The sequence below is a fragment of the Oncorhynchus kisutch genome, linkage group LG24 (genome assembly GCF_002021735.2).
Source record: "Oncorhynchus kisutch isolate 150728-3 linkage group LG24, Okis_V2, whole genome shotgun sequence".
Classification (NCBI taxonomy): domain Eukaryota; kingdom Metazoa; phylum Chordata; class Actinopteri; order Salmoniformes; family Salmonidae; genus Oncorhynchus; species Oncorhynchus kisutch.
The window spans coordinates 28,797,321-28,817,995 of NC_034197.2; the positions used below are offsets into that span (position 1 = coordinate 28,797,321).

The 20,675-nt window shown below is 42.9% G+C and overlaps 1 protein-coding gene across 3 annotated transcripts in view; it reads left to right on the top strand.

Moving 5' to 3' along the window:
• The first annotated feature begins 832 nt into the window (after positions 1-832).
• Positions 833-20,675, top strand: part of LOC109869521 (solute carrier family 12 member 5) — a 115,629-nt gene continuing 95,786 nt past the window's right edge. For 2 of the 3 annotated variants that reach the window (XM_020459714.2, XM_020459715.2), the window contains exon 1: positions 833-1,408. In XM_020459714.2, coding sequence (XP_020315303.1) covers positions 1,354-1,408 — 55 coding nt within the window. In that variant the 5' untranslated portion in view covers positions 833-1,353. The remainder of the gene's footprint in view (positions 1,409-20,675) is intronic. The other variant, XM_031803432.1, reaches the window with a different exon arrangement.

Consider the following 20,675-nt stretch of genomic DNA (forward strand, 5'->3'; position numbering starts at 1 on the left):
ATACAAGCATCATAAAACCTCTGACACAATACATTAATTTGACTTTTGTGAAAATCTGTTTTCTGGACCTAACTTGCTTACCACTTTTTCCATGTGGTTTCTTCCTTCACAGACTCCCTGAAATGATGACCTCTTCCTCAATATTTGGTCACATGATTCATTTTGTGTATGGTTCCCTAGAAACAAGGGGAGGTTCAACTAACCCTTTGCTCAACTTATCCCACACTGTAAGTGCTTCTTTGCCCCCTATTCATATACATAATGATACATTTTGTATTTTTTACAACTTCGGCAGAAAATAACTCCAAAGGAAAAGTCATGAACGCTTGACTGAACGTGATGGTGAACCAAGGCAGTCTTTCAACTTGACCTTGACATGGTATAGTAGCTGTCAGACCAGTGCAACCAGTGCATGGTGACAGTAAAAGCTTTTAGTTTCAAATAATTAGGTTCAGAGAATGCTATACAAGTCCTGCAGCCTACTTCAGATAACTGGCAGTAACCATAGAGGAGAGGAAAACAAAATAGAGGAATACATAAGCAAAAATTAAATGGAACCTTGTCTTGCATCTAAAAAGAACATCAAAAGAGATGCTCAAACACAGAAGGCAACCTTACATTTGATGTGCAATCTCCCTCCCTCCCTCCCTCCCTCCCTCCCTCCCTCCCTCCCTCCCTCCCTCCCTCCCTCCCTCCCTCCCTCGCACTTGCTCTCTCTCTCTCTCTCTCTCTCTCTCTCTCTCTCTCTCTCTGTTTCTCCCTCTCTCGCTCTGTCTCTCTCCCTCTCGCTCTCTCTCGCTCTCTCCCTCTCTCGTGAAGAGATGGTTGATGGGGATGAGTGTATGAACAAGGGAGTGAGATAGAGAAAGGGAGAGAGAGAGATAATGCCTTCTGAATGCATGATGAATTTAGTCATCAGGCTTAGGCTGACTGGGGGCCGATCGTAGCTGTGCAGTGCGCAGAGCAAGCGAGCGAACAAGCGTGCGTGTGAGTGAGTGTATGCGAGACCTTGCTCACAGGCACTCCATCATCAGCTATACCCTGCAGCCTCTCTCACTCTCTTATCCTCCTCCTGAAGAGAGAGAGAGAAAGAGAGAATCACGCAACACGCCAGAAAGAAGAAGTGGAGAAGATTTTAAAAACTCTCTCCTCTCTGCACTGCTCTTTTGCTGAGCGTGAGAGGGAAGGGAAGAGGGAGAGAGAGGGAGGCAGTGAGCTACAGAAATAAAACTGTGCTTCTTGTCGTCCGTGCTGCTTTCTCTGCTGTGGCTCCAGCCCACAGAGCTCTGATTGCCAGTGCTAGAGCAGTAGCAGTGTCTCTCTCTCTGCAGACTGCAGCCTGAGGAAGAGAGGATGCTTAATAACATGACAGACACCGAGGAGGGAGAGGGGGGACCCAACAGCCAGGGTGAGTTATGAAATATGTCACTGAGCTGTGAACGGGTGTGCAGGGGAGTGTGGGGGTGAATGTGCGTTTGTGCTGGGTGGTGGGAGGGGAGGGAGGTTAATAAGTGTGTTTGTGAGGGGGAGTTTAAATGTGTGTACAAGAGCAGTTTTTTGGGGGGCGGGGGGGGGGGTGTATGTGTGTGCAAGTGTGCATAAATGTGTGCATGTGAGTACAGTGCATGTCTTTGCAAGTTACAGTATGTACGAGAGAGTGTGTGTCTGTTTCCAGGGATATGGTGTGTTTGCCTGTGTCTCTCACTTCATGACAGAGACAGAGAGAGAGAGAGACAGAAAAATGGATGGACAGAGGAATGTATCTGTATCTCTGCACTCCTCTTCCTCCACTGGCTTATACAATCCTCAGCTGTGGCTGTTACTGCAAGGCTGCTGTGAATCTGTGGCAGGAATAATAATGGTGTTTCAGTGTTAAGAAGAGAAGAGGAGCAGCAGATAAAGTCCTGTAGTGCAACAGCCAGAGGACCAGTCTGCCTCATGGCACTGTCACTTGGCTCCCAAGCAGAGTCATGTTTGGGCAAGGGGACCGCCTGGGGATGCATATGTCAACCCCCATCTGTTTGCCAAGCGTTCAGGCCATTTCCTCTTTTATCTTAACTATAAACCCTCTGGTTTTTCTGAAGTTGAGTAAATACAGTGGGAGGACGGATGTCCCTGGACCGCTGGGTCTTTGCGGCAGAGCAGAGCGGTGCAGTAACATTTGTTTGTTTCTGCAGAGACACTTCTTTCCTTTAGATGTGGCTTGCAGTGATTTCAGCCCTTGCTTGTAGATGTATAGATCCACGTCATAGGCATCTTGTCTGGTCTGTGATACGGCTTAGAGAGCTCCTGGAGAGCGTCTGGGGAATCAATCCTCTCTTTAGGTGTTGCGATTCAACTCCAGGGATCTACAGAACTCATTCATTCTGATGTCTCGCCCCATCAAGGATTATCTTCCCATGGGGGAAAGATGAGCCATTCACAATGGTGGAAACTATGATAGCCCGATAGCCTTTGTTTGTTTGTGTGTGTGTGTGTGTGTGTGTGTGTGTGTGTGTGTGTGTGTGTGTGTGTGTGTGTGTGTGTGTGTGTGTGTGTGTGTGTGTGTGTGTGTGTGTGTGTGTGTGTGTGTGTGTGTGTGTGTGTGTGTGTGTGTGTGTGTGTGTGTGTGTGTGTGATTGAGTGTGTGTGCGCACGTGCCTGCTTGCGTGTGTGCATGTGCGTGTGCATTCACATCTTAAATCGTATTGAAAAGCCATTTCTTTGATTGGGGTCCACAGTATGCGTATGTGAGCAATGCAACAAAACGACTTCCCATGACAGGCTTGTGGGTGCTCCTTCTGTGTGTGCCTGTGTATGTGCGTGCATACGTGTACAGATGTAGTATCTTAATTTGATTACCCTGTTGCAGGAGAACTTTCCTGCATCATAGGCAATTTAAAACTTGTAGTGTATTTGAAGTTTAAAAAGGTTTCTGAAGTTTGTGACTTCCACTGTCACGATCATCGTAATGAGCGGATCAATGCGCAGCATGAGTTTAGTTCCACATATTTTTAATCTACGTGAAACAAACAAAACAATAAAAAAACAACGAAACCTGAAGTCATGACGTGCACACAGGCAACTAAACACAAACAATATCCCACAAAACACAGGTGGGGAAATGGCTACCTAAATATGATCCCCAATCAGAGGCAACGATAAGCAGCTGCCTCTAATTGGGAACCATATTAGCACCAACAAAGACATATTAGAACACCCCCTAGTCACACCCTAACCAACTACACCGTAGAGAACCAAGGGCTCTCCATGGTCAGGGCGTGACATCCACTTTGTAATTTCAGACTTCAAATGTATCAAACTCTACAAAAATGTCCATTAATTATAATCCACATAATAATTCACATTTCCTGTTGCTGCAGGATTATTGTCCTGCTGTAGCAAACTGGCTCAAACTGGCTCAAATTATGATCCTACATCTATAAGTGTGTGTGTTTGTGCTCTACATGGGAGATCTCTCTCCAAATCACCTCTGCCGTAAGGCAGGATTAATTATACACTGATAAAACAAATGAATTATGAATCACAGGGATTTCCCAAATTTATTATATGGCTGATATTTTTGCACATTTCAATTCTGCTTTTGAACTCCATACTTGTATTGATGTGAAGCAACGCTTTCCCAGCCACTGCAGTCTAAACTACTTGGTGCAAGCATAAATCTTAATATTTGCATTGTCGCTGTCTGTGGTGCTGAAATTGGGCTGTTAAAATACTGTTGTTCCTGGAAGCATGCCCTTATGTTTCTGTCTACTGCATTTGGTAATACAGTGACGTGCACACATTGCTGGCATTAGACTCTGTCCATGGTGCTGAAACTACACTTCAGCAGTGGCGTAGCCAGACATTTGTCACAGCTAACTTCCTACAATTTTACACATTTTGCCATGGGGCAAAGAGAAACATTTGCAGTTGTATAACTAATCTCATGCTATTCTGACTTACTAGGGGTGAGGCTTTCAGTTAGTTATTTTTGGCAACCTATCCCTTGAGAGTGAATGTCATTTCAGTTCATCTCTTCTTTTATACACTCTTCGATAAAAAGGTGCTATCTAGAACCTAGAAAGGTTTTTCGGCTATCAACATAGGAGAACCATTTGAAGAATCATTTTGGTACCAAGTAGAACCCTTTTGGGTTGCATGTAGAATCTTTTCCACAGTTTTACCTGGAACCGAAAAGGGTTATCCTATGAGGACAGCAGAAAAACTTTTGGTACCTTTTTTGTGTATATTTCATCAAATCTGAGTAACCCAGTGGACTGTGTGCTATGAATTATATCTGATGGTGTTTGCATCTTTAGATAAAAATACCAGTAATGCCCCGTTTGGAACACTGACAAGTAAATAAATAAAATAAAACATTTTTGTTGTTGTTGCTCAATCTGATTGGGTGGGCCTGGCTCCCCAGTGACTATGCCCCTGCTTGACAGATAGCTATCTCTCATTCTCTTAACGTGTGGACAGTTGTGTGAGATTCCAGACATCAAACTTATGAAATAACACAAATGGAATCATGTAGTAATCAGAAAAAGGCACAAAGAATGCCAAGAGTGTGCAAGGCTCTCATCAAGGCAAAGGGTGGCTACCTTGAAGAATCTAAAATCTAAAATATATTTTGATTTGTTTAACACTTTTTTGGTTACTCCATGATTCCATATGTGTAATTTCATAGTTTTGATGTCTTCACTATTCTACAATGTAGAAAATAGTAAAAATAAAGAAAAAGCCTTGAATGAGTAGATGTGTCCAAACTTACGACTGTTACTGTATATTCTTCAATTGCAATAAAGTCTAGTAACAGTTTCTACGAGCCTTCTACATTATACAGTTGAAGTCGGAAGTCATTAAAACACGTTTTTCAACCACTCCACAAATTTCTTGTTAACAAACTATAGTTTTGGCAAGTCGGTTAGAACATCTACTTTGTGCATGACACGAGTAATTTTTCCAACAATTGTTTACAGACTGATTATTTCACTTCAAATCAAATTGTATTTGTCACATACACATGTTTAGCAGATGTTAATGCGAGTGTAGCGAAATGCTTGTGCTTCTAGTTACGACAATGCAGTAATAACCAACGAGTAATCTAACCTAACAATTCTACAACTACTACCTTATACACACAAGTGTAAAGGGATAAAGAATATGTACATAAAGATATATGAATGAGTGATGGTACAGAACGGCATAGGCAAGATGCAGTGGCATAGTGGCATAAAAAGTGGCATAGTTTAAAGTGGCTAGTGATACATGTATTACATAAAGATGGCAAGATGCAGTAGATGGTATAGAGTACAGTATATACATGTACATATGAGATGAGTAATGAAGAGTATGTAAACATTATATTAAGTGGCATTGTTTAAAGTGGCTAGTGATACATTTTTTACATCAATTTCCATCAATTTCCATTATTAAAGTGAGCTGGAGTTGAGACAGTATGTTGGCAGCAGCCGCTCAATGTTAGTGGTGGCTGTTTAACAGTCTGATGGCCTTGAGATAGAAGCTGTTTTCAGTCTCTCGGTCCCTGCTTTGATCCACCTGTACTGACCTTGCCTTCTGGATGATATGGGGGTGAACAGGCAGTGGCTCGGGTGGTTGTTGTCCTTGATGATCTTTATGGCCTTCCTGTGACATCGGGTGGTTTAGGTGTCCTGGAGGACAGGTAGTTTGCCCCCGGTGATGCGTTGTGCAGACCTCACTACCCTCTGGAGAGCCTTACGGTTGTAGGCGGTGTAGTTGCTGTACCAGGCGGTGATACAGCCCGACAGGATGCTCTCGATTATGCATCTGTAAAAGTTTGTGCTTTTGGTGGCAAGCCTTGGCTTGGTGTCACCCGCAACTTGATGATTGAGTTGGAGAAGTGCATGGCCACGCAGTCGTGGGTGAACAGGGAGTACAGGAGAGGGCTCAGAACGCACCCTTGTGGGGCCCCAGTGTTGAGGATCAGCGGGGTGGAGGTGTGGTTGCGATTGCGTCGTCTGCGGACCTATTGGGGCGGTAAGCAAATTGGAGTGGGTCTAGGGTGTCGGGTAGGGTGGAGGTGATATGGTCCTTGACTAGTCTCTCAAGGCACTTCATGATGACGGAAGTGAGTGCTACCGGGGCGGTAGTCATTTAGCTCAGTTACTTTAGCTTTCTTGGGAACAGGAACAATGGTGGCCCTCTTGAAGCATGTGGGGACAGCAGACTGGGATAACAGACTCTGCGCATGCTCTAAGGATGCAGCTGGGGATGCCGTCTGGGCCTGCAGCCTTGCGAGGGTTAACACATTTAAATGTTTTACTTACGTCGGCTGCAGTGAAGGAGAGTCCGCAGGTTTTGGTAGCGGGCCATGTCAGTGGCACTGTATTGCCCTCAAAGCGAGCAAAGAAGTTATTTAGTCTATCTGGGAGCAAGACATCCTGGTCCGTGACGGGGTAGGTTTTCTTTTTGTAATCTGTGATTGACTGTAGACCCTGCCACATACCTCTTGTGTCTGAGCCTTTGAATTGCAACTCAACTTTGTCTCTATACTGACGCTTAGCTTGTTTGATTCCCTTGTGGATTGAATAGCTACACTGTTTGTATTCAGTCATGTTTCCGTTCACCTTGCACTGGTTAAAAGCAGTGGTTCACACTTTCAGTTTGGTGCAAATGCTGCCATCAATCCACGGTTTCTGGTTTGGGGATGTTTTAATAGTTGCTGTGGGTATGGCATCGCCAATGCACTTTCTAATGAACTCGCTCACCGAATCAGCGTATTCGTCAATGTTGTTGTTGGACGCAATGCAGAACATATCCCAATCCACGTGATCGAAGCAGTCTTGAAGCGTGGAATCAGATTGGTCGGACCAACGTTGAACAGACCTGAATAAGGGAGCTTCCTGTTTTAGTTTCTGTCTATAGGCTGGGAGCAACAAAATGGGGTCGTGGTCAGCTTTTCTGAAAGGAGGGCGGGGGAGGGCCTTATATGCGTTGCGGAAGTTAGAATAACAATGATCCAGGGTTTTTCCAGCCCTGGTTGCACAATCGATATGCTGATAGAATTTAGGGAGTCTTGTTTTCAGATTAGCCTTGTTAAAATCCCCAGCTACAATGAATGCAGCCTCAGGATATGTGGTTTCCAGTTTACATAGAGTCAAATAAAGTTCGTTCAGGGCCATCGATGTGTCTGCTTGGGGGGGAATATATACGGCTGTGATTATAATCGAAGAGAATTCTCCTGGTAGATAATGCGGTCAACATTTCATTGTGAGGAATTCTAAGTCAGGTGAAAAGAAGGACTTGAGCTCCTGTATGTTGTTATGGTCACACCACGTCTCCTTAATCATAAGGCATACCCCCCCCGCCCCTCTTCTTACCAGAAAGATGCTTGTTTCTGTCGGCACAATGCATGAATAAACCAGCTCGCTGCAACGACTCCGTTAGCGTCTCTCGAGTGAGCCATGTTTCCGTGAAGCAAAGACGGTTACCGCCTCTGATGTTTCTCTGGAATGCTACCCTTGCTCGGATTTCATCAACCTTGTTGTCAAGAGACTGGACATTGGCGAGTAGTATGGTAGGGAGTGGTGCGCGATGTGCCCATCTCCGGAGCCTGACCAGAAGACCGCGTCGTTTGCCCCTTTTACGGCAACGTTGTTTAGGTTCGCCGGCTGGGATCCAATCCATTGTCCTGGGTGGTGGGCAAAACACAGGATTCGCTTCGGGAAAGTCGTATTCCTGGTCGTAATGATGGTGAGTTGAGGTTGCTCTTGTATTCAGTAGTTCCTCTATGTAATGAAACCTAAGATTACCTGGGGTACCAATGGAAGAAATAACACGTAAAAAAACTAAAGACTGCATAGTTTTCTAGGAACGCGAAGCGAGGCAGCCATCTCTGTCGGCGCCGGAAGTTTAAAAAAATATATTTTTAAAAATTAATTTAAAAAATTCCAGTGGGTCAGAAGTTTACATACACTAAGTTGACTAAACAGCTTGGAAAATTACAGAAAATTATGTCATGGCTTTAGAAGCTCCTGATAGGCTAATTGATATTATTTGAGTCAATTGGAGGTGTACCTGTGGATGTATTTCAAGGCCTACCTCCAAACTCAGTGCCTTTTTGCTTGACATCATGGGAAAATCCAACAAAATAAGACAAGACCTCAGAAAAAAAGTTGTAGACCTCCACAAGTCTGGTTCATCCTTGGGAACAATTTCCATATGCCAGAAGGTACCACGTTCATCTGTACAAACAATAGTACGCAAGTATAAACACCATGGGATTACGCAGCTGTCATACCGCTCAGGAAGGAGACGCGTTCTGTCTCCTACATACTTTGGTTCGAAAAGTGCAAATCAATTCCAGAACCACAGCAAAGGACCTTGTGACGATGCTGTAGGAAGCAGGTACAGAATGATCTATATCCACAATAAAAATTAGTCCTATATCGACATAACTTGAAAGGCCGCTCAGCAAGGAAGAAGCCTCTGCTCCAAAACCGCCTTAAAAATGCCAGACTATTGTTTGCAACTGCACATGGGGACAAAGGTCGTACTTTTTGGAGAAATGTCCTCTGGTCTGATGAAACAAAAATATAACTGTTTGGCCATAATGACCATCGTTATGTTTAGAGGAAAAAGGGGGAAGCTTGCAAGCCGAAGAACACCATACCAACCGTGAAGCACGGGGGTGACAGCATCATGTTGTGGGGGTGCTTTGCTGCAGGAGGGACTGGTGCACTTCACAAAAGTGGCATCATGAGGAGGGAAAATAATGTGGATAGATTGAAGCAACATCTCAAGACATCAGTCAGAAAGTTAAAGCTTGGGTCTTCCAAATGGACAATGACCTCAAGCATACTTCCAAAGTTGTGGCAAAATGGCTTGAGGACAACAAAGTCAAGGTATTGGAGTGACTATCACAAAGCCCTGACCTCAATCCTATAGAACATGTGTGGACAGAACTGAAAAAGCCTGTGCGAGCAAGGAGGCCTACAAACCTGACTCAGTTACACCAGCTCTGTCAGGAGGAATGGGCCAAAATTCATCCAACTTATTGTGGGAAGCTTGTGGAAGGCTACCCAAAACGTTTGACCCAAGTTAAACAATTTAAAGGCAATGCTACCAAATACTAATTGAGTGTATGTAAACTTCTGACCCACTGGGAATGTGATGAAAGACATAAAAGCTGAAATAAATCATTATCTCTACTATTATTCTGACATTTCACATTCTTAAAATAAAGTGGTGATCCTAACTGACCTACTCAGATAAAATATCAGGAATTGTGAAAAACTGAGTTTAAATGTGTTTGGCTAAGGTGTATGTAAACTTCTGACTTCAACTGTATATCTATTATAACCATTTATCCGTTTCTAGAGGCTGCTATGTTTTCGAGCATGTTTTATAATGCTGTGTGATGCGTTATGAATGCATAGCCTAAATTATGTTAAAAACCTTGTGACCTGTTATGAATGCTCATAGCAACTGTTATATTCCAAAATGTGATAGAGGTCCATATAAATTAATTGAAATTGCATTATACAGGTGGTTCATAGACAGTGTTACCGTAATCCCTGTCCAACTCATGTCTTTGTCAATGAAGGGGTGTGTAACGTTGGGATCGACTGCCTGATTGAGTTTTACAGGATTAAGCTCGAAATTGGATTAACAGGGAAGATGTGCTATATGTTTATTGACTTGAAATTCAGTGAGCATGCACCCTCCTGCAGTCTCCCGGAGCTGCTGAGAACACTGACACATTGACATTCATGCACACATGCACCCGCACAAACACACGCACACACACACACACTGGTCAAATCAAACCGTTATTAGCCAGTATATATACAGTGCCTTCAGAAAGGATTCACACCCCTTTTCCACATTTTGTTGTGTTACAAAGTGGGTTTAAAATGTATTTAATTGTAAGTTTTTGGTCAAAATTCTTCACAAAATATTCTGTAATGTCAAAGTGGAAGAAAAATTTAAAACACTTTTTTCAATTAATATTGGAAAATAAAACAGTAATATATCTTGATTAGATAAGTATTCAACCCCCTGAGTCATTAGATGTTAGAATCACCTTTTGCAGCGATTACAGCTGCGAGTCTTTCAGGGTAAGTCTCACTGTCATTTACGTTAGTATTGTGGAGTAACTGCAATGTCATTGATCCACCCTCAGAAATCTCCTATCACAGCCATTAAACTCTGTAACTCATTTTAAAATCCCCAATGGCCTCATGGTGAAATCACTGAGCGCTTTACTTCCTTTCCGGCAACTGGGTTAGGAAGGGTGCCTGTATCTTTGTAGTGACTGGTGTAGTGGTACACCATCCAAAGTGTAATTAATAACTGCACCATGCTCAAAGGGATATTCAATGTCTGCTTTTTTTACCCATCTACCAATAGGTGCCCTTCTTTACGAACCATTGGAAAACCTCCCTGGTCTTTGTGGTTGATTCTGTGCTTGAAATTCACTGCTCAACTGAGGAACCTTACAGATAATTGCATGTGTGGGGTAGTCAATTAAAAATAATGTTAAATGTAACACAACAAAATGTGAAAAAGTCAAGGCACTCTACTAAACACCCACCTCAGGAGAGCAAACTTCATCCAAACATTTAAACTTCAAATAGAGCTTAATGAAAAATGTTGCTCATAAGTTTACTCATAGGGGTATCATGTAATGTTGTTGGAAAGGCTTATTCAAATGAAACATAGGCACCTGGTATTTCAAGAAGGGAACAATAACAGGGATTCTTGCACTGATCTTCTTCTGCAGGCAGCTCTGTAGAGTGGTCACTAGCTGGCACAGCCACAAAGTTATAACATCTGATTTTAAACCAAACACTAACCTTAACCCTAATCTTAACCACACCACTAACACTAATGCCTAATTCTAATGCTTAAATGAATCTTTCACTAACTTTTACAGTATCAACATTTTTGACTTTGCATCTGGCCTATTTAGGGGAAATCACTCAATTCTGCCTCTAGGACAAGACTCATGACAATAAACATCAGCATTCAATTAAACCTGCCCCATAGTATATTGCTAATAAAGGCTGAATATACAGTATTAACTTAATGAAGAAAATATATAGGAAACTCCAATTATGCATCTGGCTCTGCCATCTACGTAATGGCTGTTTAAGTATACAGTCATTACTTCAGTTCCAACTTATATTTATTCTAGTTGATGCACGTGGGCCCTGGTGAGGGTGACATTCTTGTTTTTTTGTTTAGCAGTGATTAAAACGGTGTTTTTGTAGCTCAATGCTAATGAGGGTGAGGGACTGTGACCAGAGAGGTCCAGATCCTATTTTGAGACTTTTATTTCTCCCAATCAGACTGAGAAAGGGAGAGAGAGAGGGAGAGAGAGAGAGAGAGAGAGAGAGAGAGAGAGAGAGAGAGAGAGAAAGAGAGAGAGAGGGAGAGAGAGAGAGATATATATATATATATATGTAGAGAGAGAGAGAGAGAGAGAGAGAGAGAGAGAGAGAGAGAGAGAGAGAGAGAGAGAGAGAGAGAGAGAGAGAAAGAGAGAGGGAGAGAGAGAGATATATATATATATATATGTAGAGAGAGAGAGAGAGAGAGAGAGAGAGAGAGAGAGAGAGAGAGAGTGAGCATATCCATTTCCATTTGTCTTGTCATTACACTCTGTGGCTGTCCACTTACTCCGTAGCAATTTTCACAAACCTGTAAAATTAAATCTGTGTCATCTGATTTCGCTTGGCACTCGCTTATTCTCTCTCTCTCTCTCTCTCTCTCTCTCTCTCTCTCTCTCTCTCTCTCTCTCTCTCTCTCTCTCTCTCTCTCTCTCTCTCTCTCTCTCTCTCTCTCTCTCTCTCTCTCTCTCTCTTTAATCCGTTTTATAATAAGGCTGTAACGTAACAAAACGTGGAAAAGGTCAAGGGGTCTGAGTACTTTCCAAAGGCACTGTAGTTATCTTTTTGCTTTCTTATAATTTGGTTGGGTATAAATGTGTTTCTGTCCTGTGGCTCAGAACCACCTGGCTGAGTTGACTCTTCTGTAGGTTAATCTCTCTGTAGGTGATGTGACATGGTGAGGTTGCAGAGAAGAGACCAGACGAGGACTCAGTGGTTAAGGATAAACATAAAGCTTTACTTAGAAACGGTAGCCACAGGATCCCAGTAAACATGAAAAAACAACAAACACTAAGTCTCGAAAACTACCTCAGGAAACAAAAGCACACCGTTAACAATTCAAGCTTCGGCAAAGGACAACCTAACAATTAAATAGGACACACCTGAGTGTCGTTAATGTCTCTAGGATGGTCTCTGCGAGAGAGAGAGAGAGAGAGAGAGGAGAGAGAGAGAGAGAGAGAGAGAGAGAGAGAGAGAGAGAAAGAGAGAGATGGGATGACAGAGAGAGAGAGAGACAAAGAGAGACAGGTGGAATGAGGGAGAGTGAGCATGTTTGTGAAAATTGCTATGGAGTAAGTGGACAGCCACAGAGGAGTATAATGACAAGACAAATGGAAATGGATATGCTTGATAAATAAGCTGTGTCCTGCTGTCGGACCAGCAGACATAATGTTATCTCTGGAGGAAAATGATTGTTCAGCCATGTCTCCCCATGATTCAGGATCCTGTGGAGAAATACACAAGGATCAGGGGCAATTCGTGTCATTATTTAGTGTTGGGTGGCTAGCAGGCGTTGTAATGTCAATGGTAATGTGCCTGAAGTAAGTCATTGAAGAACATACAGATTTGGGGAGAGGGGGTTGGGGTTTAAGAATAATGGAGGCAACTGTGTTCTTGGGGACCTTCAATGCTGCAGAAATGTTTTGGTACCCTTCCCCAGATCTGTGCCCAGACAGAATCCTGTCACGGAGCTCTACGGACAATTCCTTCGACCTCATGGCTTGGTTTTTTCTCTGACATGCATTGTCATCTGTGGGACCTTATATAGACATGTGTGTGCCTTTTCACATCATGTCCAGTCATTTGAATTTACCACAGGTGGACTCCAATCAAGTTGTAGAAACATCTCAACGATGATCAATGGAAACAGGATGCACCTGAGCTCAATTTCGAGTCTCATAGCAAAAGGTCTGACTACTTATGTAAATAAGGTATTTCTGTTTTTAATTTTTAATAAATGTGCAAACATTTTTAAAACCTCTTTTCACTTTGTCATTATAGGGTATTGTGTGTAGATTGCTGAGTATTTTTTTTAAATAATCAATTTTTGGATAAGGCTGCAACTTATCAAAATGTGGAAAAGGTGAAGGGGTCTGAATACTTTCCGAAGGCACTGTACTTCAGATTGTTTAATCAGTATTTTATACATGATCTCATAGAAAATTGTATAGTGTTTATAAAGAGAGAAACAGGGATATAGAGATAAAGTAGATAGAAAGAGACAGACACATAGATGAAAGGGATGCAGATAACTGGGAAGGAAGGAAGGAAGGAAGGAAGGAAGGAAGGAAGGAAGGAAGGAAGGAAGGAAGGAAGGAAGGAAGGAAGGAAGGAAGGAAGGAAGGAAGGGACATGAGTCACTCCTTCCTTTGCCTTCTTCCTCTACCACCTCCTCCTTTTCCTCCTCCTCTTCTTCTTCCTCCTGTACTCTAATCTATGCTCTGGTTATGTCTGGCTCCATCTGTCCCCTGCGTGTGATCTCAGATAATGTCTTCTCTAATATTAGTATTCTGTACATCGAGCCAGACATCAGCACAAACGTGCCTGGTACAGACAAAGATCGCTGGCTGATACACAATCTAGGCGGGCAGCTGTGAAACTGTAAGTTGAAATACGCCTCTCAAGTCCCCCTCATTTGAGGATGGTTCTTCGAGGTTGTGGTTCTATGTCCCAACACTTATGTCTGAACATTTAAAGTGCAGAATATGCATTTGAACGGACAGTGCAGAGGAAATATGCCCAACACATATTGCACCCACAAGATACAGTGAAGCAGTCAGTGCAGGACACAGTCCTAGAATCCACATGATTTCACTCTCCATCCAATATGGCTCCACACCAGAATTGGTTATTGTTGTCTATGTAGATTGGAGATTGGGAAATGCACCAAATTCTAATTATATGGGTATCAGACATGGCTCACAGGTGGAGGGTGACCTTTTGTTTTCAATCCAGCATTTGATATACATCATTATGGGATAATGAGGCAGTCTGCAGTCAACACACACACACACACACACACACACACACACACACACACAAAGTAGAGTGATCATCAGCCCCATAGAGAAAGAGAACATACTAATGAAACAAGTCTTGGAGCAAACAACCCCAAAATGAAAAAGAGCCCTTCTATCCTCTTTAAAATAATACATTTTTCTGATCGTCTTCAAAGAGATACTACGTAAAAATAAGTTTTCATTCCAATGAAAACTGTGGCTGTGGAGTCCCTAGAGCCCAGAGTTTACAGCCTACCAAGCAGCAATAAAAACTGACACGTTGGGGGCTAATCAATAGTCCAGCAATGGGAGTCGTACTGAGGTGGGAGGACGGGTGTCTCACCTCTGGAGTGGGCTCGCACATCAGAAACACTTTCATTCACTCCCTTTCTGTGGGAAAGAAGCATCAACTCCACCTCGTAAATAATCTCCCTTCTCCCATCCCAAGCAATGGAGTTCTGATGTACCTAACCCCCCCCCCCCAAGCTAGTTGCCACGTTCATACTGTAGCAACAAGGACCATTGGCTAATATAATAGCATTGTGTTTGTGTCCTGTGATGCATACATTACATGTTTGCAGTTTTGAACTTAGGAGAGTACACTCTTAGAAAAAAAGGTGCTATATAACCTTAAAGGGTTCTTTGGTTGTCCCCATAGGTTAACCCTTTGAAGAACCCTTTTTTGTTCCAGGTAGAACTCTTTTGGTTCCAGGTAGAACGCTTTTGGGTTCCATATATACTGAACAAAATTGTAAACGCAACATGTAAAGTGTTTCATTAGCTGAAATAAAAGCTCACAGAAATGTTCCATATGGACTAAAAGCTTACTTCCCTAAAATGTTCTGCAGGAATGTCCACCAGAGCTGTTGCCAGATCATTTTATGTTAATTTTCTACCATAAGCCACCTCCAACATTGTTTTAGAGAAACAACAACACAGAGTTACACGTGGGATAAACAAAGGTATAGTTAAAAACACAATAGAAAAATCTGTATACAGTGTGTGCAAATGAAGTAAGGAGGTAAGGCAATAAATAGGCCAATTGTGGCGAAGTAATTACAATATAGCAATTTACACTGGAGTGATATATGTGCAGATGAGAATGTGCAAGTAGAAATACTGTTGTGCAAAAGAGCAGAAAAACAAAAACAAATATGGGGATGAGGTAGGTAGTTGGTTGGATGGGCTATTTACAGATGTGCTGTGTTACAGCTGCAGCGATCGGTAAGCTGCTCTGGCAGCTAATGATTTCAATAGATCATTATGACTAAAGTCAAATTCCACGTGACAGTTGAGTCACACTAATCTCCGCACTGTTGGTAGTACCCAACTAGTACCCAACTCGCCTAATGGTCTTGTACTCAGGGCTCTATTGTCCCTCTAACCACCATGACATCAATGAAAGGCAATCCCATCAAACACTTATTACCAAAACAGTATCATGCTTTTAAAACCCACTGTGATTGATCAATTTGAAGGAAGAAGTTCAACCACAGGTTGGAACTGAGTGGAAAACATGGTCATTGTGGATGTTGTTTCAAAGCTTAGCACAGGGAAAAAGGGGAGGGTTTGGCTGGCTGGCGACTCATTGTGGCGAGCCAGGCGCCTGCAAACTGACGTCAGTCGCCAGTTGGACTGTGTTCCCTCTGACACATTGGTGTGGCTTGCTTCCAGATTAAGCAAGCAGTGTGTCAAGAAGCAGTGCGGCTTGGCAGTGTCGTGTTTCAGAGGACGCATGGCTCTCGACCTTCGCCTCTCCCGAGTCCATAGGGGAGTTGCAGCGATGGGACAAGACTGTAACTACCAATTGGATATCATGAAATTAGGGGAAAAAAAGAGGAAAAAGGAAAAGAAACATGAAATATTACATTTACATAAGTTTTCAGACACTTTACTCAGTACTTGTTGAAACACCTTTGGCAGCGATTACAGCCTTGAGGCTTCTTGGGTGTGACTCTACAAGCTTGGCACACCAGTATTTGGGGAGTTTCACACATTCTTCTCTACATATCCTCTCAATCTCTGTCAGGTTGGATGGGGAGCTTCGCTGCACAGCTATTTCCAGGTCTCTCCAGAGATGTTCAATCGGGTTCAAGTCCGGGCTCTGGCTGGGCATCTCAAGGATATTCAGAGACTTGTCCCGAAGCCACTCCTGCATTATCTTTACTGTGTGCATAGGGTCGTTGTCCTCTCGGAAGGTGAACCTTCGCCGCAGTCTGGAGTCCTGAGTGCTCTGGAGCAGGTTTTAATCATGGATCTCTCTGTACTTTGTTCATCTTTCCCTCGATCCTGTCACGATCGTTATAATGACGGACCAAGGCGCAGCGTACGTAGAGTTCGTGCAGCAAATGGCGTGCTCACAGATAACTAACCAAAAAACAAGATCCCACAAAAAACAGTGGGGGAAATGGCTGCCTAAATATGATCCCCAATCAGAGACAACGATAAACAGATGCCTCTGATTGGGAACCATACCAGGCCAACATAAACATACAATAACCTAGATAACTCACCTTAGTCACACCCCGACCTAACCAACATAGAGAATAAAAGGCTCTCTATGGTCAGGGCGTGACAGATCCTGAATAGTCTCCCAGTCCCTCCCGCTGACAAACAACCCACAGCATGATGCTGCCACCACCATGCTTCACCGTAGGGATGGTGCCAGGTTTCCTCCAGGCCAGAGAGTTCCATCTTGATTTCATCAGACCAGAGAATCATGTTTCTTATGGTCTGAGAGTCCTTTAGGTGCCTTTTACTGAGGAGTGGATTCCGTCAGGCCACTGTAACATAAAGGCCTGATTGGTGGAGTGGTGCAGAGATGGTTGTCCTTCTGGAAGGTTCTTCCATCCCCACAGAGGAACTCTAGAGCTCTGTCAGAGTGACCATTGCATTCTTGATCACCTCCCTGACCAAGGCCCTTCTCTCACCTCCCCTCTTCCATTTAAGAATGATGGATTCCACTGTGTTCTTTGAGACCTTCAATTCTGCAGAAATGGTTTGGTACCCTTCTCCAGATCTGTGCCTCGACACATTCCTGTCTCAGAGCTCAATGGACCATTCATTCGACCTCATGGCTTGGTTTTTGCTCTGACATGCACTGTCAACTGTGGGACCTTATATAGACAGGTGTGTGCCTTTCCAAATCATGTCTAATCAATTGAATTTAGCAGAGGTGGACTGTTGTATAAACATCTCAAGGATGATTAATGGAAACAGGATGCCCCTGAGCTCAATTTCGAGTCTTATAGCAAAGGGTCTGAATACTTATGTAAATAAGGTATTTCAGTTTTTTATTTTTAATACAGTTTCAAAAATGTATTAACAAATGTGGAACAAAATGTGGAAAAAGGGAAAGTGTCTGACTACTTTCAGAATGAACTGTAGTCTAATAGCTTACCGCATATTCCAAACAGTAGAAAAACATTTAAAAAAAAAAATATTTAAAATGTCTTTGGTACATATTTGGTCTTGCCTTTACTACAAAATTAAACAAATTCTAGTAATCGCCTTTGAATGTGGACTGTATTATTATGCATACTAGATGAACTGATTACCTTACGCTCCAAAATGTATATCCATGAGTCTGGGAGAGAATGTATAGGCCTTGGCGATGCTATTAGTTCATTGATTGTGTAGGGCGGCTTACAGTTAGCCTACAATTACAGTGAGTTTGTATTTGATTTTGAATAACCTAGTAATAGGGCATTTTTTATATTTTCATAATCAATAGGCTGACACATTACCTTTAGCTACAGATTATCTCACCACAATGTATTTCCATCTCCTCTCTCTCCTTCATTCCTTTCTCGAGTGCGCAGAGAGAGGAGCTGTCAACAGTTTTAATTAAATATGTTTTCTTGTGAAAATATGTTACTATCGATGTTCCCGAACAGATTTCAATTAATAGCTGCAGGAACAGGGTTGGAGAGCCCATGGCATACAGAGTTTGGACAGAATATGACCTGTAGCGCAGCGAGAGGCTGCATGCTCCTCAAACAGTGGTTGATGCATGGAGTGAAATACATTGTGTTCTTATAAGCCCAGACATTTCTTTCTTTTTTTCCCTTCTTCCCCCCCCCCCTTTTTCTCCACCATTTCGTGGTATCCAATTGTTAGTAGTTACTATCTTGTCTTATCGCTACAACTCGGGAGAGACGAAGGTCGAAAGCCATGCGTCCTCCGAAACACAACCCAACCAAGCCGTACTGCTTCTTAACAATGCGTCGGAGGAAACACTGTGCACCTGGTGACCTGGTTAGCGTGCACTGCGCCTTGCCCGCCACAGGAGTCGCTAGTGTGCGATGAGACAAGGATAACCCTACCGGCCAAACCCTCCCTAACCCGGTATTGGCTAGGCCAATTGTGCGTCGCCCCATGGACCTCCCGGTCGCGGCCGGCTGCGACAGAGCCTGAGCTAGCACTGTGATGCAGTGCCTTAGACCACTGCGCCACCTGGGAGGCAAGCCCAGACATTTCTATATGCAATCCTGTGTGAAAGCAGTGTTTTGACCAAAAGGTTGCTGGATCGAATCCCGAGCTGACAAGGTAAAAATATGTTGTTCTGCCCCTGAACAAGGCAGTTAACCCACTGTTCCCGGTAGGCTATCATTGTAAATAAGAATTTGTTCTTAACTGACTTACCTAGTTAAATAAAATGTTTGCCACTTAAGAGGAAGATCTCAGCTGCTACTATATTTATGTCTGAGCTGCTCATATTAAGCACATGCTCTGCAATAAAACTGGAGTAACCTACGCTGGCATGATTGAAAAACAAATTTTGTGAAAGCGGCCTCCATTCACCATTCGAGTGCATACGGATTTTATTTAAACAGGCAAGTCAGTTAAGAACAAATTCTTATTTTACAATGGCGGCCTCCCCCGGCCAAACCCTCCGAGTCCGTTTGGGACTCCCAATCACGGCCGGTTGTGATACAGCCCAGGATCGAACCAGGGTCTGCAGTGACGCCTCCGTGTGCCACTCGGGAGCCACTCGGGCGGATGACATGTATTTTTTCCCCCTGTTCCTGCCCAATTGATAATGGGCCATTATAAATCCAAACTGAAGACAAGATTTAATTGAGAATAGTCTGATAGTCACAGCTTTTACGGTAAACCACTTCATTTACGGTAAACCACTTCAAATCACTTCACTTCATTGTTTGTGTTTATCAATCTCACTTCTTGTAACATCTGAGATCTAATTCCCTTAAAGCACCTATTGGTCTTCATACGCATTGATTTTGACCAATTACAGTCAGACGAAAAGGTTCCTCTACTCTCGCCCTCTTTCTCGCTCCTTTTCTCCTTTTCACTCATTCTCTCAAGGCATCATGATAGGGGATGTGCACTGTATGTTCCTCTAGGTTCTTCACAGTAAAAGGGATGTGGACTGTATTTTCCTCTAGGTTCTTCACAGTAAAGGGGATGTGGACTGTATTTTCCTCTAGGTTCTTCACAGTAAAAGGGATGTGGACTGTATTTTCCTCTAGGTTCTTCACAGTAAAGGGGATGTGGACTGTATGTTCCTCTAGGTTCTTCACAGTAAAAGGGATGTGGACTGTATGTTCCTCTAGGTTCTTCACAGTAAAAGGGATGTGGACTGTATTTTCCTCTAGGTTCTTCACAGTAAAAGGGATGTGGACTGTATTTTCTTCTAGGTTGTTCACAGTATATGGGGTGTGGACTGTATGTTCTTCTAGGTTCTTCACAGTATAGAGGATGTGGACTGTATGTTTTTCTAGGTTCTTCTCAGTATAGAGGATATGGACTATATGTTCTTCTAGGTTTTTCACAGTATAAGGGATGTGGACTATATGTTCTTCTAGGTTTTTCACAGTATAAGGGATGTGGACTATATGTTCTTCTAGGTTTTTCACAGTATAAGGGATGTGGACTGTATGTTCTTCTAGGTTCTTCACAGTATACACCACCTTTCCATCTCATTGTGGGTTTTATTCTGTTACCAATTCATTTGTTTCGTTCAGCAAATGTTTGCCTTACTTTTTGGGAATGGGCTCATAATTAAGCATTTCCCTGTAAAGCCTACACCTGTTGTATTTGGCGGATATGACCAATAATATTTGATTTGGATTGGATCTTAATATTGCACACTACTGCATATACCCCAGGACACTGCATTCTACCTTGTTTTCCCCAGCCCCCAACAAACACACACACACTTAATTCCTCACATGACGGTTGTTAGAGTTATTTTGTTTAATCGATGCTACTGTATGCCTGTTTCTACTCCCTGTAGCTGACAGGCCCTATAAAAGCCCCCTGTTGAGGCTGTAATCAAATCACCATAAATACCTCTGCATTTCCTTACTGAAGTAAAATCAGAGATACACAATGTTTTATTATTTGACTGACATCCATACACTTGGAGATCCTTCATTTCATTTCCGTCTCTAAATATTGGGGTTATTATCCTCCATCTTGTCCGTTTCTGTTGACAATGCTGTTATCAGTCCATTCATGTAACAACAATGATGCCAACATGTAGCCTACAGTAAACAAAAACATGATTATGGAT